Below are 22399 nucleotides of genomic sequence, written 5' to 3'. Positions count from 1 at the left end.
ATGTTACATTTCATAGTGTGAAGGCTGAATATCTGTCTAAACAGAGGAACTTTAGAGGATAAACTATGATTCAAAGGAATACATCTTTGGTAGAATTTCAGGCTTCATCAGCAAGGGAGAGAGCCTTTAGCTATCTCTTGCCTGGTGCCCTTGGAACCAAAGCACCTGGCCTCGAGTTCAATGTGACTGGAGGGGACAGCCCCAGATAAAGAACGATAGGATGTGGAGAGCAGGTGTGAGTCAGGAATGGTACCAATGTACCTCATCTTTCTCATCTACAAGTCAGCAAGGTGACCCCATGTAAACACCCAATGGCCCCCACTATGATGTCCACACTCTGGTTTGGCACACAGGAGCTTCTCAATCCTGTCTACCTTGCTGGCCTTTTGCACTTTTTCTTCCCTCTGGTTGACTGTCCCTCTCCAGTCCCTAGGCCTTGCCTAGGAAATACTCAAAATGCTGCCTCCTCTGTGAAGCCTCTCCAGATTTCCTCCTCTGTTGATACCTTAGACCCTGTGCCTCTGGTTTATTTAAATTATAATTTGTCTAAACATCTCTTTCCCTTGGTGAGCTCTATGATTTAGAAATTGGTCTTACCTGCCCCAGACCTGGATCAGTGCCTGCTTCCCATTGTACACTCAGCAAATTGTGACGATGGAGTGAGGAGCTAAAGGCTGGGCCTCAGGGCACAGTGCTGAGGAAGGGAAACTGTGGCACAGCCACTTACTGTTGCACAGGTTGTACACTGCATGCTTCTATGATACAAATGGCCTTCTCTAAAGTTCTACATCACCTTCACATATGAAATAGCCCTCGGAGACACAGCTCACTTGGCCAGAGTCATGGAAATCCTGGTCTGGCCCTGCAGTCAAGTGACAGTGAGAGGAAACGAAGTGTTTTGAGGCCAAGGGTGTAGGAGACTCCTCCTCACTTCCTCAGCTCCTCCCATCCTCCCTTTTCTGGGAGGGGAAGTACCAGGGTCAGGGATAAACATAGAGGCATCTTGGGAAGCTGCCCCTGAGCCAGAGGCTCTTCCCAGCGGGAAGATGCTCTTCTCATGAACGTTTCATCCTCACAAACCGGTTAACTGGTCAGGCATGACTTCTAACTTCGAAATCTCTGTAGGTCAAGGGCTTTCACCCTTGGTGCTATTAACAGTTTCGACTGGCTACTTCTTTGCAGGGTGGGTGGGGGAGCTGTCCTGTGTATTGCAGGCAGCTTAGCAGCCTCCACGGCCTCTACCCACTACATGACAGTAGCACCAAAAATATCTCCAGACATTACTGAATGTCTAAGGGAACAGGACAAAATTGCCCTTAGTTAAAGGCCACTGCTCTACGGCCTCGAATATAAAAGGGCTCAGCTGGTACGCTGGCAGGGGACTCGCAGGGAGGTGTGCTGGGCTGGTGCTGGGGCCCGGGATGGTGGCCAGCTCTGCTGGGCATAGTGTTCTAGTGGCCTCGGGTGCAGCTGAGGTTTTCCCTTAGCTACTCAGCTGACTTGTGAAGAGATGGGGCTCTGGGAATCAGGAGGCAAAAGCTCCCATGTCCACCCCAAGTTGATTACTCAAGAGAGTCCTCTGCAGTGATTCAGAGTTGCAGGTCCAAAGTGTAAGTAGAGGCAGAGCCAATGAAGACATGCCTGTTGCAAGATCTCATTGAGTGGAAAATGCAAGATGCACCATCAATAGGAAAACGAGATATGTGTACAGCATTCCTACAATTGTGTAATACAGATAAAGAAATGAGATGTTATATTTGTATTTGCTTGTATATACATAAAGAGGTTCCGGAAGGATATACAAGAGCCTCAAACCAGAAGTACAGAGTGTGTGGGAAAGGGGCAGATGGGAGAAAGGATGAGACGGAGACCTTGTGCTGCGTGCCATTTTATGCTTTGCATTTTCATTTCTAAAGCATGTGATCAAACAAGCAGGCAAATAAAATATTTAAAGCCTAAATATATAAACTGAATATATAAATATATATTTATGAATATATATATATATAAACTGAATACAAACATATATAAACTGAACAAAGCAGAATTTGAAAAGTTGGACAATCAAGTCCCTCTAAGCAAGGTTCCTTCCCAATGGGTGACGTGCCCTTCCTAAAGTGCTTTCCGGCTGGGAGCCGCCTATGGATACTGAGAGTCTTGCTGAATGCCTGGCCTGGCAGGTGCCCTGTACTCATCTATTACAACCCCTTCTCTCCTTCCTTTGGACACACATGAGTGTCCATTCTGCACCCAGTGCTGTGGTGAGTGATGAGACACAGCCCCTGCCCTCACAGGGCATGGAGAAGAGTAAGGGAGGCTGAGAAAAAACACATAATTGCTAGAGAATCAATGAGCTGAGACTGTGATGAATGGCCCCAGAGAAGCACAGCAGGCTCTGTCAGTGTGACAGGGAGAAGCCTCTTGGGCAAGGAACTTGACAAAGCATTCCCTGAGAAGCAAAACTTAGGCTGAGACCTGAAGGAGGAATAACAGGTAATTAGGCAAAAAGGGCTTGGGGGAGAGTGGTTGGGGAGAAGGAACACTGAGGACACATGGATTCTGTAGCCCCTGGACATAGTCAAACGTGGCCAGAGCCCAGCAGATGAGAGGGAATGGCGGACAGGGAGGCGGACCCGATGCAGTGCCTTGGAGGCTATGTGGAAGATAGAGGTCTTGATCTAATCACAATGTGCGGATCTGGATGACTTTTAAGCAGGGAATGAGGCATGAAATGGCTAGAGCTGCAACCTTAAGAGATTACTCTGATTGACGTACAGAGATGAGAAGAAGGCAAGAGGGGTGGCCCATAGGAGATCCTGCGGTTCACCAAGGGAGAGGCGGCGGTGGCTCTGATGGGGGTAGTGGGGGGAGAAGGATGGAGAAAGGTAACTCAAATGGAATAGGTTGGCAGGGAGAATGGACTTGACTGGCTAGCTGTGATGGGGAGCAAGGGATAGCACCCCATTTCTGGACTCTTTAGACAGGAGGACAGGGTACCATTTGCTGAGCCAAGGAAGTTGGGAGTGAGCAGATTTGAGGGGGATGATCCAGAGCTCAGTTTGGGGGTATACTGAATGCGAGGGACCCCCGGCCAGCTGAAGGGAGGCAGTGAGTAGGGAATGGGAAACACCAGCCCAGAGGCTGGAAGACAGGTCTGGTTGGGGATACCCCTTCCTGAGTGCAAGGTGAGAATGGGTGAGTGCCGTGCAGGGAGAGCACAGGGTCCCCAGGGGGCCTGGGGCCCAGGCCTGAGAAACAAGAGAGGCAGTGATCAGAATCTATTTGTGAAGGAGCTGAACAGCGGCCAGCGAGTGACGCCAGCAAGGAGCTGGGAAGAGCCGGGGTCCGTCAAAGAATGTCACCCAAGAGGGTCCCACGCCAAAGTTTTCTTTGGCTCCCACATTTCCTTTTTTTTTTTTTTTCGAGATGGAGTTTCACTCCTGTTGCCCAGGCTGGAGTGCTATGGTGGTATCTCAGCTCACTGCAACCTCTAGCTCCCAGGTTCAAGCAATTCTCCTGCCTCAGCCTCCGGAGTAGCTGGGATTACAGGCACCCACCATCATGCCTGGCTAATTTCGTATTTTTAGTAGAAACGGGCTTTCTCTATGTTGGTCAGGCTGGTCTCAAACTCCCGACCTTGGTGGCTCACACTTGTAATCCCAGCACTTTGGGAGGCCAAGGCGGGCGGACCACATTCCTTTTAATTGAACTAGTTATAATCATTTAACGTTTTGAGATTTTACATAAAAATCTGGATTTTGTGCTTCTCTTGGAAAGTGATATCTGGGGAGGTGAAGTCCTCATTGCTGCCAGGAGATCAGCAGGGGCCTCAGTTTACCCTGCCTCACCCAGTCCCATTCACCTTCCATGGCTCCTGCTTGGTGTATGCAGGCATTTAACTTTGCAATCTGTGATAAAATGCGAAGAACAGAGAGCAAAGAGCTGCTTCTGTTTTTCACCAGTTACATAGCTCCTACAATGTGCTTGGCACTGTTCTCAGCCCTTGGGATGCATCTGAGGAATAAGCTGGAAATGTTCCTGCCCTCATGAAGCTCACAATCTTGTGTAAGGAAATAGACAATAAACATAATACATAAAATATATAGTAGGTTAGAAAGTGGAAATTGCTATCGGGGATCAACTGAGCAGGATAAAGGCGGATAGGGAAGGGGAAGGGGATAAGTTTTAGTTTTTTGTAAAAGCCTCACTGAGAAAATGCTACTGAGTCAACCTATGAAAATGTCAGCGCTCAGGGGACAGCAGGAAAGGGGGCAGCAAAGGAGGAGAAGCAGCCGCCTGACGCCAGAGGAGAACCCGTCCCAGAGGGCAGGGACAAGGAGGCTTTAGCACGGAGGGGCTCAGCTGAGCCAATGAATGTGGCTGGGAGGCTCCGAGGCAGGGATCCTGAAAGCTTCACAGAGCCACAGGGGGACAAGGAGAAATGGGGGCGAGGGTGAAGTGCAAGGCAGAAAAGTGCCATAGAAGTCATTTCCACCAGTAGCAAGAACCACGCTCGGAGAGAGAGTCCCATGCATTGAATTTGGAAATTTGGATAAACTAGTCTCCCTAGAGAAGACTAGTATCCCTGAGGCCTCACTGGCTTGGGGCAAGGGCGGAGGACTTTGGAGGCTGGCAGGAGAGGCACCCTCCAAATCACGCCTCCCCTGCAGCCAGAGCTACCTTCTGGGTGTACAAGCCAGGTCGCTCCCCTGCCTGGCGTCTCCGAGGGTTTGCTCTGCACTGGGAATCAGTGGAAGCTCCCACGGTGGCATGAGTCCTGCATGCTCAAACACCGCCATCCCTTTGTCCTCCTCCCGCCCACTCTCCCTGAGCTCCTTTTGGTCTCTCCAGCCTGGCAGATGTTTTCTAGCCCCTAGGTCTGCACTCGCTGTTCTCTCTGAACAGACACCCTTTCTCCGAGGAGCCACCTGACTGAAGCCTCCCCTTAGTGTCCCTCATGGGATAGGTCTTTCCAGACCCAAGAGCACCCCACGCAGCCTGTTATTCCCAGTTTCCTGAGCTGCTGCATGTGTCTTTTCGCACTTGTTACCATTAGTGTCATATACAGGTATTGATCAACTTATGACCTATGCAACTTACGACCATTCGACTTTACGACTACAATCGCTAGCCATGACTGCTCCGCGTCTGGCAGTGCAAACGTTGTCCAGCTGGGCGTACGACAGTGTGGACCAGCTTCCGGCAGCACTACCATCTCCGCGTGCATTTAGCCTACTCAACTTACGACCAAATCGTGTTACGACCGGTCTGTCGGAACCAATCGTGGTCGTAAGTCGAGCACAAGCTGTACAGTCATTTGTCTGTTCATGTATTCACTAGTCTGTAAGCAGGGACTGTGTTCTTTGTATCACCAGCACCTGGCATAGTGCCTGCCACTAAATATTTATGGAATAAATGAATACATAGTCATTACTAGATGCTCAATACATATTTGATTAATAAATGAATGCGTGAATGAACATACTCTATTTACCTCCTTCGCTTCTCTTATCCCATTTGTGGTTACGTATTGATACATTTTTAATTTATTAAAAATAAGAAATAATAAATAATCCCACTGGATTGGAAACTTCGCAAGGCAGAGACCACAGCTCACCAATACTTATTCAGCATATGGCACCACGCCTGGCATGTTGTAAGTGCCTGAATGAATGAATGAGAGACAGGGAGGAGAGTAGGGGCAGAGGGGAGAGAAGGAATGAAGGTGAGGGAAAGAGGAAAGGAAGGAGGAAAAAAAGCTACAGAAAAGTAACATGTTCTGATGTGGAATTTTCTAAAACATGGTACATGCACCCTCAGATATGTGCAAAATGGTTTTAGGTCTTTCAAAAAATTTTATATGATAATTTTCATTAGGCCGGGTGTGGTGGCTTACAACCTATAATCCCAGCACTTCGGGAGGCCGAGGTGCATGGATCACATGAGGTCAGGAGTTCGAGACCAGCCTGGTCAACATGGTAAAACTCTGTCTCTTTTAAAAATACAAAAATTAGCCAGGCATGATGGCAGGTGCCTGTAATCCCAGCTACTCGGGAGACTGAGGCAGGAGAATCACTTGAACCTGGGATGCAGAGGTTGCAGTGAGCTGAGATACCCGCATTGCATTCCAGCCTGGGCATCACAGTGAGACTCCATCTCAAAAAAAAAATTTTTTTTCTTTGTAAAATACATATAATCAGGTAAATATTGGGAGTTGATTAAAAGAACAAGAAAAACAAGTAATAGTACAGTGGGCACTTGAAGATGGCAAATTTCATGACTATGAAGTGCAAACAACTGAATTTTGGGGCATTTGGATTGGGGGAAGCAGCCAAGTCTGGAAGTCATGGTTCCTGGGCTGTTACCTTCGTCCTGCCTTAGCTCAGAGGGGTGACCTTGGGCAGACTGTTTCCTTAACTTCCCTGCACCTCAGCTTTCACAGATTTCAGGGGACAAGTAATATCACTTACTTGACATAGTACACGTGTTGTTACATTGTAGAGATGGCTGTGCTGAGAAAGCATAAGGAGTTTTCCCATGTGATAGATTATTCCTAGGGCTGGGTCAGCCTCTGCATAACGTGTCTAAATCCAGCAGGACTGCATGGATTTCCAGTGGACCAGATCTTTTCTCTTGACTACTGAGCCACAGCAATGCTGTCATGGACACAGGTGGGCAGTGCCCTCCCTCCCTTCCTCCCCTCCTCTCTGTTCCCCATCACAGGTCCCTGATGAAAACACGCCATGGGTAAGGAAGGGATGGAAGTAGCAGAGGTGATGTTAGCACAGTTGAGTTCCTTCTGTTCCCTCTGAAACGCTGGAGGACACAGATGTACACGGTGTCTCATCTCAGGAAGCACAGGCATGTGCTCCTTTTCCCACAAGAACAGCAAGTCATCTCGGCCCCATTCTCTTGGCAGCGGCCCTCTGCACTGTGCCTGAACCCCCAGTGGCAACTGCCCTTAATCCTTCCCGTTCCATGGTCATGAGCAGAGGTGGGAGGGAGAAAGCTGGACAGAGAAAGGGAGGGGAAAGAGAGAGAGAGAGAGAGAGTGTGTGTGTGTGTATGTGTGTGTGTAGGGGGAGGAGCCCAGGAGAGCACAGCCATGGGTGAGGGGCAGTGACTCACAGCTTTCAAGATGCTGACGGCCTCCTTGCTGAGCCAGACTGGGTACAGCACATCGTCATGGAGGATGGACTCAAATAGGTCGTCCTCGTTGTCGGCCTCAAAGGGAGGCTGTCCAGCCATCATCTCGTACATCAGCACCCCCAGGGCCCACCAGTCCACGGAGGGGCCGTACTCCAACTCCTGCAGGATCTGTTTAGGAAACCGGCAAAGTCAGGGACCCTCAAAGGCTCCCACCCCAGTCACACTGTGCTACGCATGCCTGACAAAAGGACTTCAATTCCAACTTGCTCCTCCCTACAGTTGAGTCCTAGAACATGTGAGGTTCTAAATCAGCATATTCAGTGACAGTTGAGTTTGGAGGCACCATGTTAGGGGCCAGCTATCATCTCTCCAAAGTCAACATCGACAGTCTATCTTCCAGCAGGAATACTTCACTATTTCTTTGTTTGAGCACCAGACAAAGTTCCTGACTGGCATGAGGGTTATATTTAAAAAACTATGTATTTTGACACTAAAATCAGGGTCAGGGAGCACCATGCATACTAAGAACAAGAGAGCTGTAAGGAACTGACAGTGCAGTGAGTTCAGGCATCTCATCTCACACACTGTCCAGGGCACGGCTCACTGCTTGAGTGGAAAGGCGAGCTGAGGTCTGCTTTAAATGGTGCAATACTGAATTTACCTGAGTCCTGCGCTCCTGGAGAGGAAACTGCAGTGAATAAGTCTCCCCCACCTTGTAATGGTCTACCTTATAAAGGACGACTATACTCTTGCATATTCTAAGAAAGAACCCATTTCTACAGTTCATCATGATTCCCATAAGATCTACTGATGAATCCCTCACTTTGCCTGCCTCTTTGAAACCCTAGGCCCCCTTCCTTCCCTTTGGGGCCACCTTCACTAATGAACCCCCTACTGCAATAGCCAGAATCAAACCATGTCCTTGATTGTCTGGTGCATTTTGTCTTTGACAATGGTCACTTGTCTTGTCTATGCTCTCTGTCTCTTTTTTCTTCTAGCCAAATGTGTAGAGTCAACTTCACTTAGATTAAATGCATGTATGACATGACGCTACTGAATACAAGACATCTGCAGTGGCTTAAGCCTGTAATCCTACCACTTTGGGAGGCTGAGGCAGGAGGGTCACTTGAGACCAGGAGTTCGAGACTAGCCTGGGCAAAATCGTCAGACCCTATCTCTATAAAAAATAAAAAATTAGCTGGGCATGGCGGTACATGTCTGTAGTCTCAGCTACTTGGAAGGCTGAGGTGGGAGGATCACTTGAGCCCAGGAGGTTGGGGCTGTAGTGAATCATAATCATGCCACTGCACTTCACCCTGGGTAACAGAGTGAGACCCTATCTCAAAAAAAAAAAAGATCTTTTCTGATTGGCTACTCCATTTGGTCTGCTCTCCATAGACATATGTATCATAAATACATGATACATACACATACACACACATACATATAAATATGTAGCAAGTCAATGATGTATGAATAGATTATATGTGTGTGTGTGTGTGTGTGTGTGTGTGTGTGTGTGTGAAGACCAGATCAAATAGAAAAGACTAGAATTTAATATCATCTTTCGGCTGTATAGAGCTTTATATTTTGCAGCATGCCTTTAAAATATAACATATACATGAACAACTTATGTAGCAGGTCAATGATATGTTTGGCTCAGAGGAAAAAATAAGGGCTGAGCTGTCCCCTCTACTAAGGAAGACATCATGAAGTGACATTCCCATTCCACAATTATTTTCTCTTCTTACTAGAGTGGGATTAGACATGGCTCTGCCCAGAAACAGGAGCGTGGATGAGATGACTTATCCGGGTCCATAACTCCATAAAGAATTTTAAAAAGTGAAGGAGAAATGAGGTTGGAGTGCATGTCCTGCAAAGAGCAACACTTTGAGGACCCTGAAAAAAAAGGCAAAGTTCATGCCTAGTCATTCCAGCTGACAGGACACCTTGGGCAGATAACTTCTCAGGCTGGGGACAAGGCTCCAATTTAGTTCTTAGATTTCACGGCGGTCAGGGAAGAGGAGGCTGAATTCAAATGTCTGGATTTTCTGTGGTCTACTGAAAATACCCTTCTAGAGGGTACAAATTACTTAGGATTAACTAGAAAGACTTGGATAGAAGCAGCATTTTAAAACAGTTAAAATATTCACAGTTTAGGAATCGTCCGAATTTGGAACGAAAAGGACTGTGAGAAAATGCAGCCAACTCTGCGTTACTTGGGGCTGATACTCTGTTTAGCTAACACCTTTGGTCTCAGCCCAGTGGTTAGTGTTACTTGAGCTGTAAAGTCAGAGCTATGGGCTCCACCGTGCTGAGGAGCAGTGATTCTGCTGTGCTCCAAAGCCGATGCCAGCTCCTCTCTCAACCTTGAAAGACACGGCACCCAACTTAAGACTCCTGCCTGTTCCTACATTTGCAAGCACTTTCTCACTTTCCACATACCACTGTGTTGTTAGTTATTTTTTCATAGTCAACTGTCTCCTCAGTGCATCTGTAAGTTACCAGAGCTCTAACGCACTACTGAGCCCACTGCCATGGCCAGCCTGTTGTATACTCCAGGAGACAGTCAACATTCTGTGACTGGCTGGCATGCATGGCAACTGTGTGTATCTACCGGGCATGCTCCCTTCTCTCCTGGGCTCAGGGCACACTGGGTGCTATGGTGGCTGCTCTCCAGCTTCTCGGAGGAAAGCAGCTGGGTTCTGTGCCTTCAAGGGGTGGGGAGAAGGTCACTTGTGAATGTTGAGACTGGGTGGTGCAGTGGAAACCGCAGGGCCGTTCTGCCACCCTGCTCCAGGCCCCTTCCACAGCATTCTGGTTTTGGGTGGCATCTTTTGTAAAATTCATTTTAGGGTTGGCCCTAATTATCTGCTTCCTAATTACCTGTGAGCAGTGGATCTGGGCAAAAGGGCAAGGCTTCCATGCCACAGGAAGGCACCTGGAGTGGCAGCCAACCTCTCAAGTGCGTCAGAGCTGGGGGAGAAAGGAACAGGCATTGGGCCTGATGACGCCAGGCATTACCAAGGGCTGGCAGCCACTTCCTGGGGAGCAGGGGCTGGGAGTGGAGAAAGCAGAGGGGGTACCATGGGGCATACCATGTGGTAGGAAGCGAAGCCCAGGGGGCAGAACTCAGGCCTCCAAAGGCGTCTCTGGTTTTGAGGTTAGCTCAGCGCCTTAAAACCTCTCCCATTTGAATAGAGGTGTCTGCTTTCTCAAGCATTTCCATGCTCTAATCTCATTAGATTCTCAAAGCAGCTGGATGAGGTAGGGCAGGAGTTATGGCTCCCATTTGAAAGATGAGAAACCTGAGACTCAAAAACATTTTGTGACTTCATCAAAGTCACATGTACGCATTTGTGGTTAAGTCTGGACTCGAGACTCAGTTCTCAGGATTGTGTTTCCTATCCGATCACACAACCCAATAACGATGATAACAACGAAGCCAGCATTTAGCCACTGCTCCCTGTGGGCCGGGCATTGGGCTCATGCTTTAGAGGCATAATGTCATTTAATCTTCCCAGTAGCCCTTGATGAAGGCATCGGTACCTTTATCAGCTGTAATTTGCCTATAGGACGACCAGGGATTATCACTGCCAATGCAGAGATGTTTTTGCATGGTGGGTACAAAGGCTAGAGCAGGAAGGAAGAGTGTCTGTGCTTCATTGTGAACAGAGATCAGAGTTGTTCATTGTGAGTCCTGCTAATGGATAGCCTTTCATGAAAGTTGAGTGGCTGTTTTGTTCATCATAAAGTCAATGTTCTGTCTTGGGTTGGGGCCTTAACTATACTATAGGCTGTCAGCTGTTTGACTCTGCATTGGCTTACAGAACAACTGGAAAGGAGGATTCTGACGGTGAAGAGTGAACAAAGACGACGAGAAAAGCAGTTCCCTACTGAAAGCTCTCGCTTTCATTTATTGCTCCTTGAAGGTTGAATTCCTAGTGTTCTTGCTAAGGGAATACACTTGCAGGGCCAAAATCCCTACTCTTCAGATCTCCTAGAAGTTAAAGATTCTAAAGTGAAATTACCTATTACTCATCGCCTTTGCTTTGAGATGCTCCTTGGGCCTCACCTGTCTTGGCTGGTCTGTGAAGGCTCCTGACTGTCCGTCCCTCACTCCCTGTCTTCTGAGCTGCACTGCTACAGTCTGCCTTCTTCCTGAGATGGATCTGATTAGGACCCCCTCCACTGGAACCCTGAGTGGGTCCACAGATCCTGCAGGATCAAGGCCACATTCCTTGGGTCTTTATCCCAATCTCATTCATTACTATGAGCACCAGGAAACCCTAGGATCTAGCTACACTTTTTAACTTTCCTGGAAAAGACCAAGATGTTTTTGACCCTTGGCCTTTGCTCATGTTGGAATGTCACAAGTTCTCATTTCTCAACAAACCTTACTAAGAGCCTGATTTGTGTGCCAGATTCTGGCAGTGCCCAGATTAGGAACACAGACCCTGGCCGGGCACAGTGGCTCATGCCTATAATCCCGGCACTTTGGGAGGCCGAGGTGGGCAGATCACGAGATCAAGAGATTGAGACCATCCTGGCCAACATGGTGAAACCCCATCTCTACTAAAAATACAAAAAAATTAGCTGGGCGTGGTGGCGCATGCCGGTAGACCCAGCTACTCGGGAGGCTGAGGCAGGAGAATTGCTTGAACCCCGGCGGCAGTGGTTGCAGTGAGCTGAGGTCGCACCACTGTACTCCAGCCTGGCGCCTAGTGACAAAGTGAGACTCTCTCTCAAAAAAAAAAAAAAAAAAAAAAAAAAAAAAAAAAAAAAGAAACACAGACCCTGCCCTCAGAGGATCCAGGGCCCAGGGACACTGAATCTTCTCCTTTCCTGCCCTGCCCCCGTTCCAATCCTGTTGTTTTCAGGAATACCCTCTCCACCCATTCCGTCAAAGGAAATCCTCATTCTTTACAACTCAGTTCATCCACCAGGCACTCCAAGAAGCCTTTCCTGATCCCTGAGGATACCATCTTGTTTTATGTGCCTATTTATTCTGCTTCATTAGTTGTTTACTTATCTGTCACTCCCTTTAGACCAAAAGCTTCTTTAGAAGAGGGACAAGTGTCTCAGTCAATTCTTTATCCCCTCATTGCTTTGTGCCTAGAAGGTGCTCAAATAATGCCCACTAAAAGGAAATGACCTTGGAATGTGCTGACACCTATCCACCATGGGTGATGTTTAATGGGGATTGGTACTTCCTTCCCATCTTACATGTCTCAGAACCATGAGGATCATTTTGGTTGTCTATGAAAGGCCATGTCTTAAACCTGAGTCATATCACACTGGGTATCTCTCGGTTTGGGAAAGATTGACCTGGAGAAACTCAAGGCAAACAAACACTTTGTGCCGAGCAAAACATCCCAAACAACTTTCATGAAAGGCAACCTACTGGAGTGGGCCACGGTGACCGTCTCTGATGTCTGCGTATAATGAAGCACAGTCACGCTTCCCTTCCTGCTCCATCCTGTGTGCCCACAGCATAGAACTGAAACCATGCTGGAAATGGTAAACGGTTCCTAGTTTTACTGTAAACAAATTACAGCTGATAACCTGAAGTGCTCCTATGATCAGTGATGCTCCTTGATTCTGATTTTATTTTTTACTTTTTTTAAAAATTGAGACAGGGTCTTTCTTGCTTTGTCACCCAGGCTGGAGTGCAGTGGCACAATTATGGCTCACTGTAGCCTCAACCTCCTGGGCTCAATAGATCCTTCTGCCTCAGCCTCCCAAGTAGCTAGGACTACCGGTTTACACCACTATGCCTGGCTAATTTTTGTATTTTTGGTATAGACAGGGTTTTGCCATGTTGCCCAGGCTGGTCTTGAACTCCTGGGCTCAAGCGATCTGCCTGCCTTGGCCTCCCAAAGTGCTGGAATTACAGGCGTGAGCCACTGTGCTCACCCTATTCTGATTTTAAAGACATGAAAACAATAATGAAAGTCAACAAATTTCTCTTGGTCCTAGATTTGTTGGTGGTTCTTGACTAGCATGGGAAAGAGATGTTCTGTGAGAACTTACCCAGGTTTGGGAAATAGCCTGTTACTTTCATTTCACTCATCATCTCCCCAATACTAGAACTTCTTGACAAAGACATCAGCAAACTTTTCACCTTCCCTTTTCTCCCTCCTCCCTAGAATCCACCCTGGTTTTCCAGAGCCTTCTTCCAGCACCACTAGATGCCCCCAGTGCATGGGTTTGGGCCCCTGCCTCGGTCCTGGCACCAGGAGGTGGCCGTTGGCACACAGGTCTTACCTCAGGAGCTATGTAGTCAGGAGTTCCACAGAACGTGGTGGTCGTCACACCATTCAGAATCCCTTCCTTGCACATCCCGAAGTCAGCCAGCTTGCAGTGACCTTCTGCATCCAGAAGGATGTTGTCCAGTTTCAAATCCCTGCAAGATAGGCCAGGACCGTATTGTGAATATATCGCTCACCCCAATACAGTCTTCTTGAGTTGGAGGTATATGCATATCTTGGGGAAATCTTCTGAAAGAAGCCTGCCTTTCTTGAAGCCCATCTCAGTCCATGGACTCTCTCTCATGTTGGTCGGTCCTTAATGGTACCTCCACTTTCTTCAGCAAAAGGGAGGAACTTCTATAACTCCAGGAATATATCGAGACTGCTGTGATTTAATAGATCAAAGTCAGTAGGTATATATGGAAACCCTGCTATGCAACCAAATTCATATTAATCAGATCCTGCAATGAGAAAATGCAGCATCTACCCCCGTCCCTTGTGAACTAACCATGGGGATCAGCTGGGGTTCCCAGCATGACACATAGGGACATGAAGGAAACAGATAAAACCACTTAAGAGTCAGGCACTACTTTATAGGCACCACCTATGCAAGCTACTGTGTGTCAGAACAGGAGAGAACAGCTAGTGCAGGCAGTAAGGGCTTCCGGGAAACAGTGCCCCTCCAAAGAAACTTGACCAGAAGGTAAGGGTTAGACAGACTATGAGGAAAGAAGACAGGAGAGAAGAGATGGCCAATATAGCTGATGCAAAAGCTGGTGGGGAGGCCAGAGAATTGGGTCCCAGTGAATGGTGAAGCAAGACAGGAATGTTTGCAAAGAGCCTGGAATGCTAGGAAAAAGAATTTGGAATGCATGCTAAGAACAATGAGCATCCTGCCTGCATGAGCACCAGCATTTGTGAGATCCCTTTCCTAGGGGCAAGCCCACTGGGTGGGGGAAAGATCTGGAGGCATGAAGGAAGTCACGTTGCTTGTAATCACCTGGACCCACAGAGCCCATGTAGTTTTGTGTAGCCAGCAAGAGCTACAGGGAATGCCAGCCACAACCAGTGTAGTTCCCTTGGGGCCCATTTTACACTTAGGGGTTCTGGGTAAGAATTCCCTGCCACCATGCTTGGAAACCCCAGACCTGACCCTGTAGAAAAACCCAGACTGGATGGTGGTGTCCATCCTGGACTCCCCACAACAGCCACTCTGGGATGGAGGGTGAAGGGTCTTGCAAAGAAGGCCCATTCCTCTGCACACAGAAAGCAGGAGGGGCCTGCTGGCGTCAAGACGTGAACTCCGGCCATCGCCAGGGATCCAGGCCTGAGTGCAGAGGTGGGGCAGGAAGCACTTTAAGACCTGCCTGTATTGTACCCATGACCCCATTTCCGCTTACAGCTGGGGCTTCTTGAGAAAAAAAGAGCATATAAAATGTGCTGCTCTAAGCAAATGCTCATGAACTATAGAAATAACAGTGAGCCCAACCAAACCGAGCCCCTGGGACCAGGGTTCCCCCACCTCCATCCTGGCCACTGTGTGTGGTCAAGGTCCAGATCTGGCTGTGGGTGAGAAAGCAGCGAGACAAACACTGGGCTGAGACCCAGGGCCTGAGTTTGCAACACTGACTGTAGCCTTGTCCTGGTAAAGTCACCTTGCTGGTCTGTGACCTCATCTGGTGAATCAGAATGACACGCTCCTGCTTGTAGATTTATTTGAAGGACTAATGAGCTGTGTGTGAATATAGAAGGCCTCTAACATTGTCACATTCACTTTCTTCATGAAGGAACCAAGTTCAAGGGACCTGGGTGAACTGTCTGCCCACTTGCAAATGTCTGAGTCTTGAGAAGCTGACAGCCGGGGCCCCACTGAGTCACATGCCCCTCTATCCCTCCATGCTGTAGTGTCCAGTGCTGCCAACCCCCACGGCACACACGGTCAGCATGAGGGTGATACTAATTGGAAAAGGAACAACAGTGATGCTTCTTTAAACACCTCCCAGTTCACAAGCCATGCTCAGCACTGTGAGTTCCATTAAACAGTTCCATGGAACAGCACTGTGAATTAGGAACAGCACACGTGGCAACTACCCTTACAGAAACAATTCAATGGAAGCCGGAAGAAGGGAGGCAAGTCAAGGTGGTGAGGGCTTGTTGGATCTGCAAGCCAGTGTCCTTGTCTCTGTGTGCTGCGCTCCTCTGCCCTCCTGTCTTCATGTTGGTTGACTTCCTCCAGTGCCAGCCACCAAGCCCAACTTTAGAAAATATTCCAGATGCCACCCCCTAAGCACTCTCTTTTAAAGCCTTTGCTATGTCAGAGGAAGGACTTCTTTCATTCTGTATGAATGGAATGGATTCAGGAGATTCCAAGCCAGCTTGAACCTTGTCCGTTTTCCGACTCAGGCTGTAAGGCTCCACCTTTCCTTCTGCCCAGGGCTGCCTCAGGCGGGGCAAGGAGGGAAGAAGGAGGAAGGTGTCACTGCTCCCCAGCTGCTGCTCTTCTTCGCCTGCCCCAGTACTGGCCCCAGATGCTCACCCTCCCTTCGCTTTCTACCCTCTCCTCTCCCGTGAGGAAAGGTGGACCAGGGTGGCTGCCACGGCCAAGCATGGTCTGCAGGCAGCACTCCGCAACCGCCCTTGGCTACGGCTGAAGCAGGCCTGGCCAAAATGCTTCCTCCTGCTGTCTTGCCACTGAGGCCTGAAGCCTGCCCTGATCACTTCCTCCAACTCCCCCACTGTATTTCTTGAAAACTCTAACTGTCCATGTAAAACCAAATCCAGGAAGACTTAGGGACTTATGTTCCTTTCCTCATGACAGAAAAAGTTAGAGTGGGTCCAAAGACTTCTGGGAGCCAGAAGGGCCATTGCCAGACTTTGTATTTCTCTGGGTGTCTTCAGTTCCATTATAAAGAAAAGAGCTCCCACCTCTGGGACCAAACTTGCCTGGCACTGGGCTCTCAGTGACAAGCAGTTCATGAGTGGGGTTTCAGGGGATGGGATAGCTCAGGGAAGCCCAGGGCCATGACTGTTCAGGGGTGGGGGTAGGGGCAGGGCACAGTGGAGGTGGAGGGTGGTAAGAAGAGAAAGAGCTAGTCCTTTTCTAAGAGATTCCCTCATGGTTTTCTTACCAGCACTGCTACTCCAGGACCTCTGAATTTCCACTCCTTATTCCTGCCCCTGTTGGTTTTCAGTGCTGCCTCTTCGCTAAGGACCTGTAGACCTTCCTGGGGAGGAGGGTTGGGAACAACGGTTTCCCAGCCTTGCCTACTCTGGGGTCCAGCTGGCAGGGCAGGACGGGGCAGGCTGTCTTTTCTCCTGAGAGTTCCCATGGTGTTCAGTGTTCAGGACATGGCCAGGCATGTAGCAAGTGCTCAATCAAACTGCTGGAGACTGACAGATTTGCAAAGAGGGACAACTGTCCAGATATTAGTCCCTGTCTACTCAGTCCTCAATACAAGGCCAGGGCATTGTTTGAGGAGGCGGGTCATTATTTTAATAGAGGGGGGAAATCCAGCATAATATCTTTCCCAATACGTGGGCCAATGTGACTGGTCTATACTCATTTACCTAGTTACAGTTTCATTCCATTTTTTTCAATAGGTAATACATTTATATGTTCAAAAAACCAGAAAGAATGAAAGGGCATACAGTAAAAATTATCCCTCCAGCATCCATTTCCTAGACACCCCTTTCTCTCTCTATAGGCTGTTTCTTTTTATTCATGCCCTGTGTATTCTCTTGGTCATACTTTATATATAAATAAGAAAATATGAATCTATGTTCATTTCTCCTCATTTAACTAAATAGGAGCTTGCTACACACATCCTTCGGGACTTTATCTTTCTCACTTACTACATATTGAAGATCTTTCTGTCTTGGCACTTAAAGAACCTTCCACCTCTTTATTTTGGCTATATAACACTCCACCGCATTTACTGGGGGACATTTAGGATGCTTCTAGTATATGCTATTACAAACAGTGCCGTTGTGAATAACCATCTACATAGGCCATTTTTTTGCACGTGTGAAGGTAACTGTACACATTTCCTAGAAAAGAAATTTCTGAATCAGGTACTACAAGAACGTGAATTTTGATGGATGTTGCCAAATTGCTCTTCTTGGAGGCAGAACAATTTATACTTCCATCAGCAATATACAACAGTGCCTGCTTCCCACATCCTTGCCAACATGGTATATTATCAAGTTTTGGTAGTTTGATAGATGAAAACAGTATCTCATTATACTATTAAGTTTCTCTGTCAGTTTGAAACATTTTCACGTATTCAAAAGAGATCTGTATTTTTTTTCCATGAATTATTGCCCATTTTTCTTTTGTGGTGTTTGTTTTTTATTGATTTTTTAAGGATCTCTTTCTATTTTAGGAAAAAAGCTTCATGCATGAAAAGGCATACAGTAAGATAATAATTGGAAATACTTATCCTAGTTTTTTGTTTGACTTTTGACATTGCTTATGGTGGTTTTGTCATGCTAATATTATTTATTTTTATGCAATTAAATTGATGTTTTATTTTATGGGCTTTAGAATTTATGTCTTAATTTGAAAGGCTTTACCCATTTCAAAATTATAAAAGTATTCTCCCATGGTTTCTCCTAGCACTTTTATGTTTTTATTTGATAAATGCAAGTCTTTAATATATTTGGGACTTGTTCTATTAAAAGATGTGAGCTATACATCCAACTTCACTTGTTTTCAGAAGCTCAGTAAGTTGTCCCAATGCCATATGTTGAAAAGATCATCTTTTCCTCACTGACTGAAATACCACCTTTATCAAAAACTAGTACTAAATCCTCATGTGTGGTTGGATTTTTCCTGTACCTCTTATTCTATAACATCACTCTATACCATACTCTTTTAATTATTGCAGGTTTATAATACCTTTTAACACTCAGTAGTACCAGTCTTCATATTCTTATTTTTCAAACATTTCTGGCTATTCCTGTTTATTTATTTTATTTTTTAATTTTTGAGACAGAGTTTCGCTCTTGTTACCCAGGCTGGAGGGCAATGGCTCAATCTTGGCTCACTGCAACCTCCGCCTCCTGGGTTCAAGCAATTCTCCTGCCTCAGCCTCCCGAGTAGCTGGGACTATAGGCATGCGCCACCATGCCAGCTAATTTTTGTATTTTTAGGAAGAGACAGGGTTTCACCATGTTGACCAGAATGGTCTCAATCTCTTGACCTCATGATCCACCCACCTCGGCTTTCCAAAGTGCTGGGATTATAGGTGTGAGCCACCGTGCCCGGCCTCCTGTTTATTTTTCCATATGAACTTTAGAATCATCAGTCTAGTTGAAAAACAATCCTGGTGATGTTTTTACTGTGATATGTTTAAAGTTATAAATTAACTTAGAAAGAGTTGATATTTTTATGATGTCGAGTCTTCCCTTCGTATCCAATAATACTTTGTCTTTCCATTTCCAAGTCATCTGTGTCCCTTAAGAGCATTTTAAAATTCTCTCACATAGATCTTATAAATTTCTTACGACACTTTATGGCAGATTGGTGGTTGTCCCAATATCTATTCTCACTTTCTTCCTTTGTAAGAGGACGTTTACTTTCTGATTTTTAAGCCATGCACATAGCTACATAGCCATGAACTAGAATTAAAAGATACCCTTGGATCTGGGTGTAGTTATGTGACTAGGTGCTAACCAATCAGATGTGTGGAAGTCTCCTTAAAAGGAAGAGCCTTACTCTTCTTTTCCTTTCCTCCTGCTATATTTTCTATATAACACATACATATATTATAAAGAAGAACATATATATTATAAAGAAGTATATATATACTTCTATGTAAGTTATATATATATATATTTATACTTGCATATATTCTATATATTGCATGAATGAGGCCGTAATGCCTGAAGTAGTAGTAGCCACGTACAACCATAAAGACAAGAACTAAGTCCTAGGAATGGTCACTGGACTATCAGCCTACAGATAATTTTCATATGAAAAAGAAATAAACTTGTATCTTATTTAGAGCACAGTTTTTTGGTGTTTACAGGTTAACTGCAATGGAATCCACTTCACAATAATCTAGGCTATTATTTTATATTTAAAATTCCTCTGGTAAATGGGGGCATTCTTCCGTTATGGCTTCTATCTCGTTGGACACATGCTAGCTATTGATTGCTGTTAATCATTCTGTGCACTGCCATTATACTGAACCCTCTATTTTTATAACAGTTTTCCAGTTGATTCTCCTGGATTTTTCAAATTGTCTGCTATTAATGATTAATTTACCTCTTCCTTTTTAGTTTTTATACTTCTAATTCATTTCTCGAGTCTGATTGTGTTGACTGGAACCTCAAGAACAATGCTAAATAATAACGGTGACAGCATCTTTGGTGGTCGCTGATTTGGGGAGGGCCACTCCTAGCATTTCCCCCTCAGTCTGAATGCCTTTGTTATAGGCTTTCTTGCCTGGCACCTCGATGGATGGCTACTTTACTCTGCACTCGATTGAAGACTTATAAGAACGTCCAAAGAACCACACTTCCTCCCCAGTACCAACAGCCAATTGGGTTGCGGGCTATAGGAAGGTGATAAGAACCAGGCTCTTCAGCTTCCCTCGAGTCCAGTGTGTCTCAGCCTTGGCACGCCATGACCTGATTGACATTTGGTGCTGGATAATTATTTGTTGTTGGGGGCTTTCCTGTGTACTGCAGGGCGTTTAGTAGCACTCTGGTCTCTATGCATTAGATGCTATTAGTACGCCCTCTCTCCAGTTGTGACAACCAACTGTGTCTCCAGACATTGCTAAATGTCCCTTGCAGGCCTTCTGGTTGACAATCACTGCTCTAATCTAAGTCTTAAGCAGTGATCAGGCCTCTAACATGGCCTGGCCCAGATCACTAAGCCAGGCAGAGATTTAGAGACAACACTCTGGCTGTAAGGAAAGGGTGCATTTGCCTGGTGCGTCCTCTGCCATTTTATTCCTGGGAGACAGGAATGCAGATTCTACCAACCCTGCTAACATTTGGCATCCTCAACCCACATTTTTAAATGTATGAGGAAACTGAGGCTCAGAGAAGGTAACTTGTCTGAAGTCACATGGCTGGTAAGAGGCAGCATGGGCTGACCCTACATAACAGCCTGTGACTACCTAATAGATAAAATGAGAGATGTATGAGTTGTAAATCTCTATTTGATGCTCGGACTGAAATTCCTCTGGGCTGGGAAAAGAAGTCCTTGTGGTGAGGAGAACACAGAGCTGCCCAAGGGATCACAGATACTACCAGGGACGGACCAGGTAGTGTCTAGCACAGTGAAGGCTCTCCTGGGATGGGAATGAAGATCTCTTCCAGAAAATCACATGTCAAGAAAGGAAATTCCATAAACAATGTACTTTAAAAATATTCTATGAAACCTATCTGAGCAGAAAAAAAAATACGACCTAGCAGTTATAGTGTCAGGGGAAATCAAAAAGTCTGACTTCTAAGACCAACTGTACAAACTAATTTATTAGGGTAAGAAAATGGAAAGGGATCAGTGAGTAAAAACATCCCTAGCCTGATTTTGCCGTGTGGTGGGGAAGAAATGGTCTGAGACGGAGGGAGAACTGGTAGGTGGATATCTGCTGGAGATGGGATGAGACCAGTGGTAGGTCAAATTCTTCTACTTCTAACATAACAAGAAACTGACTTTTATTTTATTATTATTTTTTTTTGAGACAGGGTTTCACTCTGTTACCCAGACGAGAGCGCAATGGCACAATCTCGGTGCAACCTCCACCTCTTATGATCAAGCAACTCTCCTGCCTCAGCCTCCCGAGTAGCTGGGATTACAGGCATGTGCCACTATTGTCCAGCTAATTTTATTTTTTTTTTGTATTTTTAGTAGAGATAGGGTTTCATCATGTTAGGCTGGTCTCAAACTCCTGACTGCAAATGATCCACCCGCTTCAGCCTCTCAAAGTGCTGGGATTACAGGCATGAGCCACAGCACCTGGCCAAAGAAACTGACTGTATCTGTCTCTAGCAGTGTGTCTAGAATAATTTGAAGCACGTATTTGGGCTTCTAAGAATTGCCTCCCAGGTTTGGCTATTCATGTATCTAATTCTGTATATAATGATTTATGTATAAGAAGTTGTTTGTGCCTACATGTGATCTGAGACGTTGAGTGGGTCCCCAATTTTTCTCTTCCTGATGTCAGACAGGAAGTGAGGTAGTTCTCAATCTGAATCCCAACTCTGCCACTTACCAGCTGGATGAAGTTGGGCTAGTCCAACATATCTTCAAAACTCAGTTTTCTTATCTGTTAAATAGTGATAATGTTGCCATGATGGAATGATGTCACCTCTGTGAAAGCCCTAGCACAGTGCCTGATCCATGACATCCCAGAAATTCTGCCTCCTAGACTGCAGTGTCAGACTAGAGTGCAGTGGTGCAATCTCTTAACCCTCATTTCTTAAGATATACATGCTATGCCAGTGCAAGTCACTAAATCACCGAGTCTTTTTATTTTTGAAAAGTTCTTACGGCCTCCTATGTGTATAAGGCACTGAGATAGATGCTATGGGATGAAACATATGAAGTATATGCAACTGTAGCATACTGGGAAAGGGATAAATGATGCGGAACAGAGAGAATACATGAGACTGACTGAGGCTTTTAGCACAGCCCAGTGAGAAAGTCAGGATTCCTTTACCCGGGACTGGGGAATGACACTGTGCATGGAAACACAAAGTTCCCGGGGAAGAAAGCAAAGGCCGGGGGGGCTCACAGGTAGGGGTGAGGCTGTGCAGTTCTTGCCACTCAGGATTCATGTGACAGCTTCCAGACACTTCAACTTCTCAGGACTGGCAGCCACTGTGTGCTATCACATAAAGTATCCCTTTCCCCCTCACAACAGCCCTGGGCAGTGGGTATCATCATGGGTTTGCAGATAAAGAACTTGGGGCAGGGTGGGGGTGAGTAAACAAGGCTAGGGAGGTGACTGGGACCTGAACTGTAGCTGTTTGGTGGAATCCTG

At 46.4% G+C, this 22399-nt stretch overlaps 1 protein-coding gene across 2 annotated transcripts in view; it reads right to left on the bottom strand.

Annotated features, from left to right (window-relative positions):
• PRKCE (protein kinase C epsilon) overlaps positions 1–22399 on the bottom strand; it is a 300957-nt gene that overhangs the window by 28349 nt on the left and 250209 nt on the right. For both annotated transcript variants that reach the window (XM_017512713.2, XM_017512711.2), the window contains exons 11-12: positions 13417–13555; positions 7129–7317 (exon numbers count right to left, since the gene is read on the bottom strand). In XM_017512713.2, coding sequence (XP_017368202.1) covers positions 7129–7317; positions 13417–13555 — 328 coding nt within the window. The remainder of the gene's footprint in view (positions 1–7128; positions 7318–13416; positions 13556–22399) is intronic.

This window comes from Cebus imitator, unplaced genomic scaffold (assembly GCF_001604975.1).
Source record: "Cebus imitator isolate Cc_AM_T3 unplaced genomic scaffold, Cebus_imitator-1.0 Scaffold476, whole genome shotgun sequence".
Taxonomy (NCBI): Eukaryota; Metazoa; Chordata; class Mammalia; order Primates; family Cebidae; genus Cebus; species Cebus imitator.
Note: the sequence above shows the minus strand (reverse complement) of the source record. Positions and strands in the feature narration are given on the sequence as shown.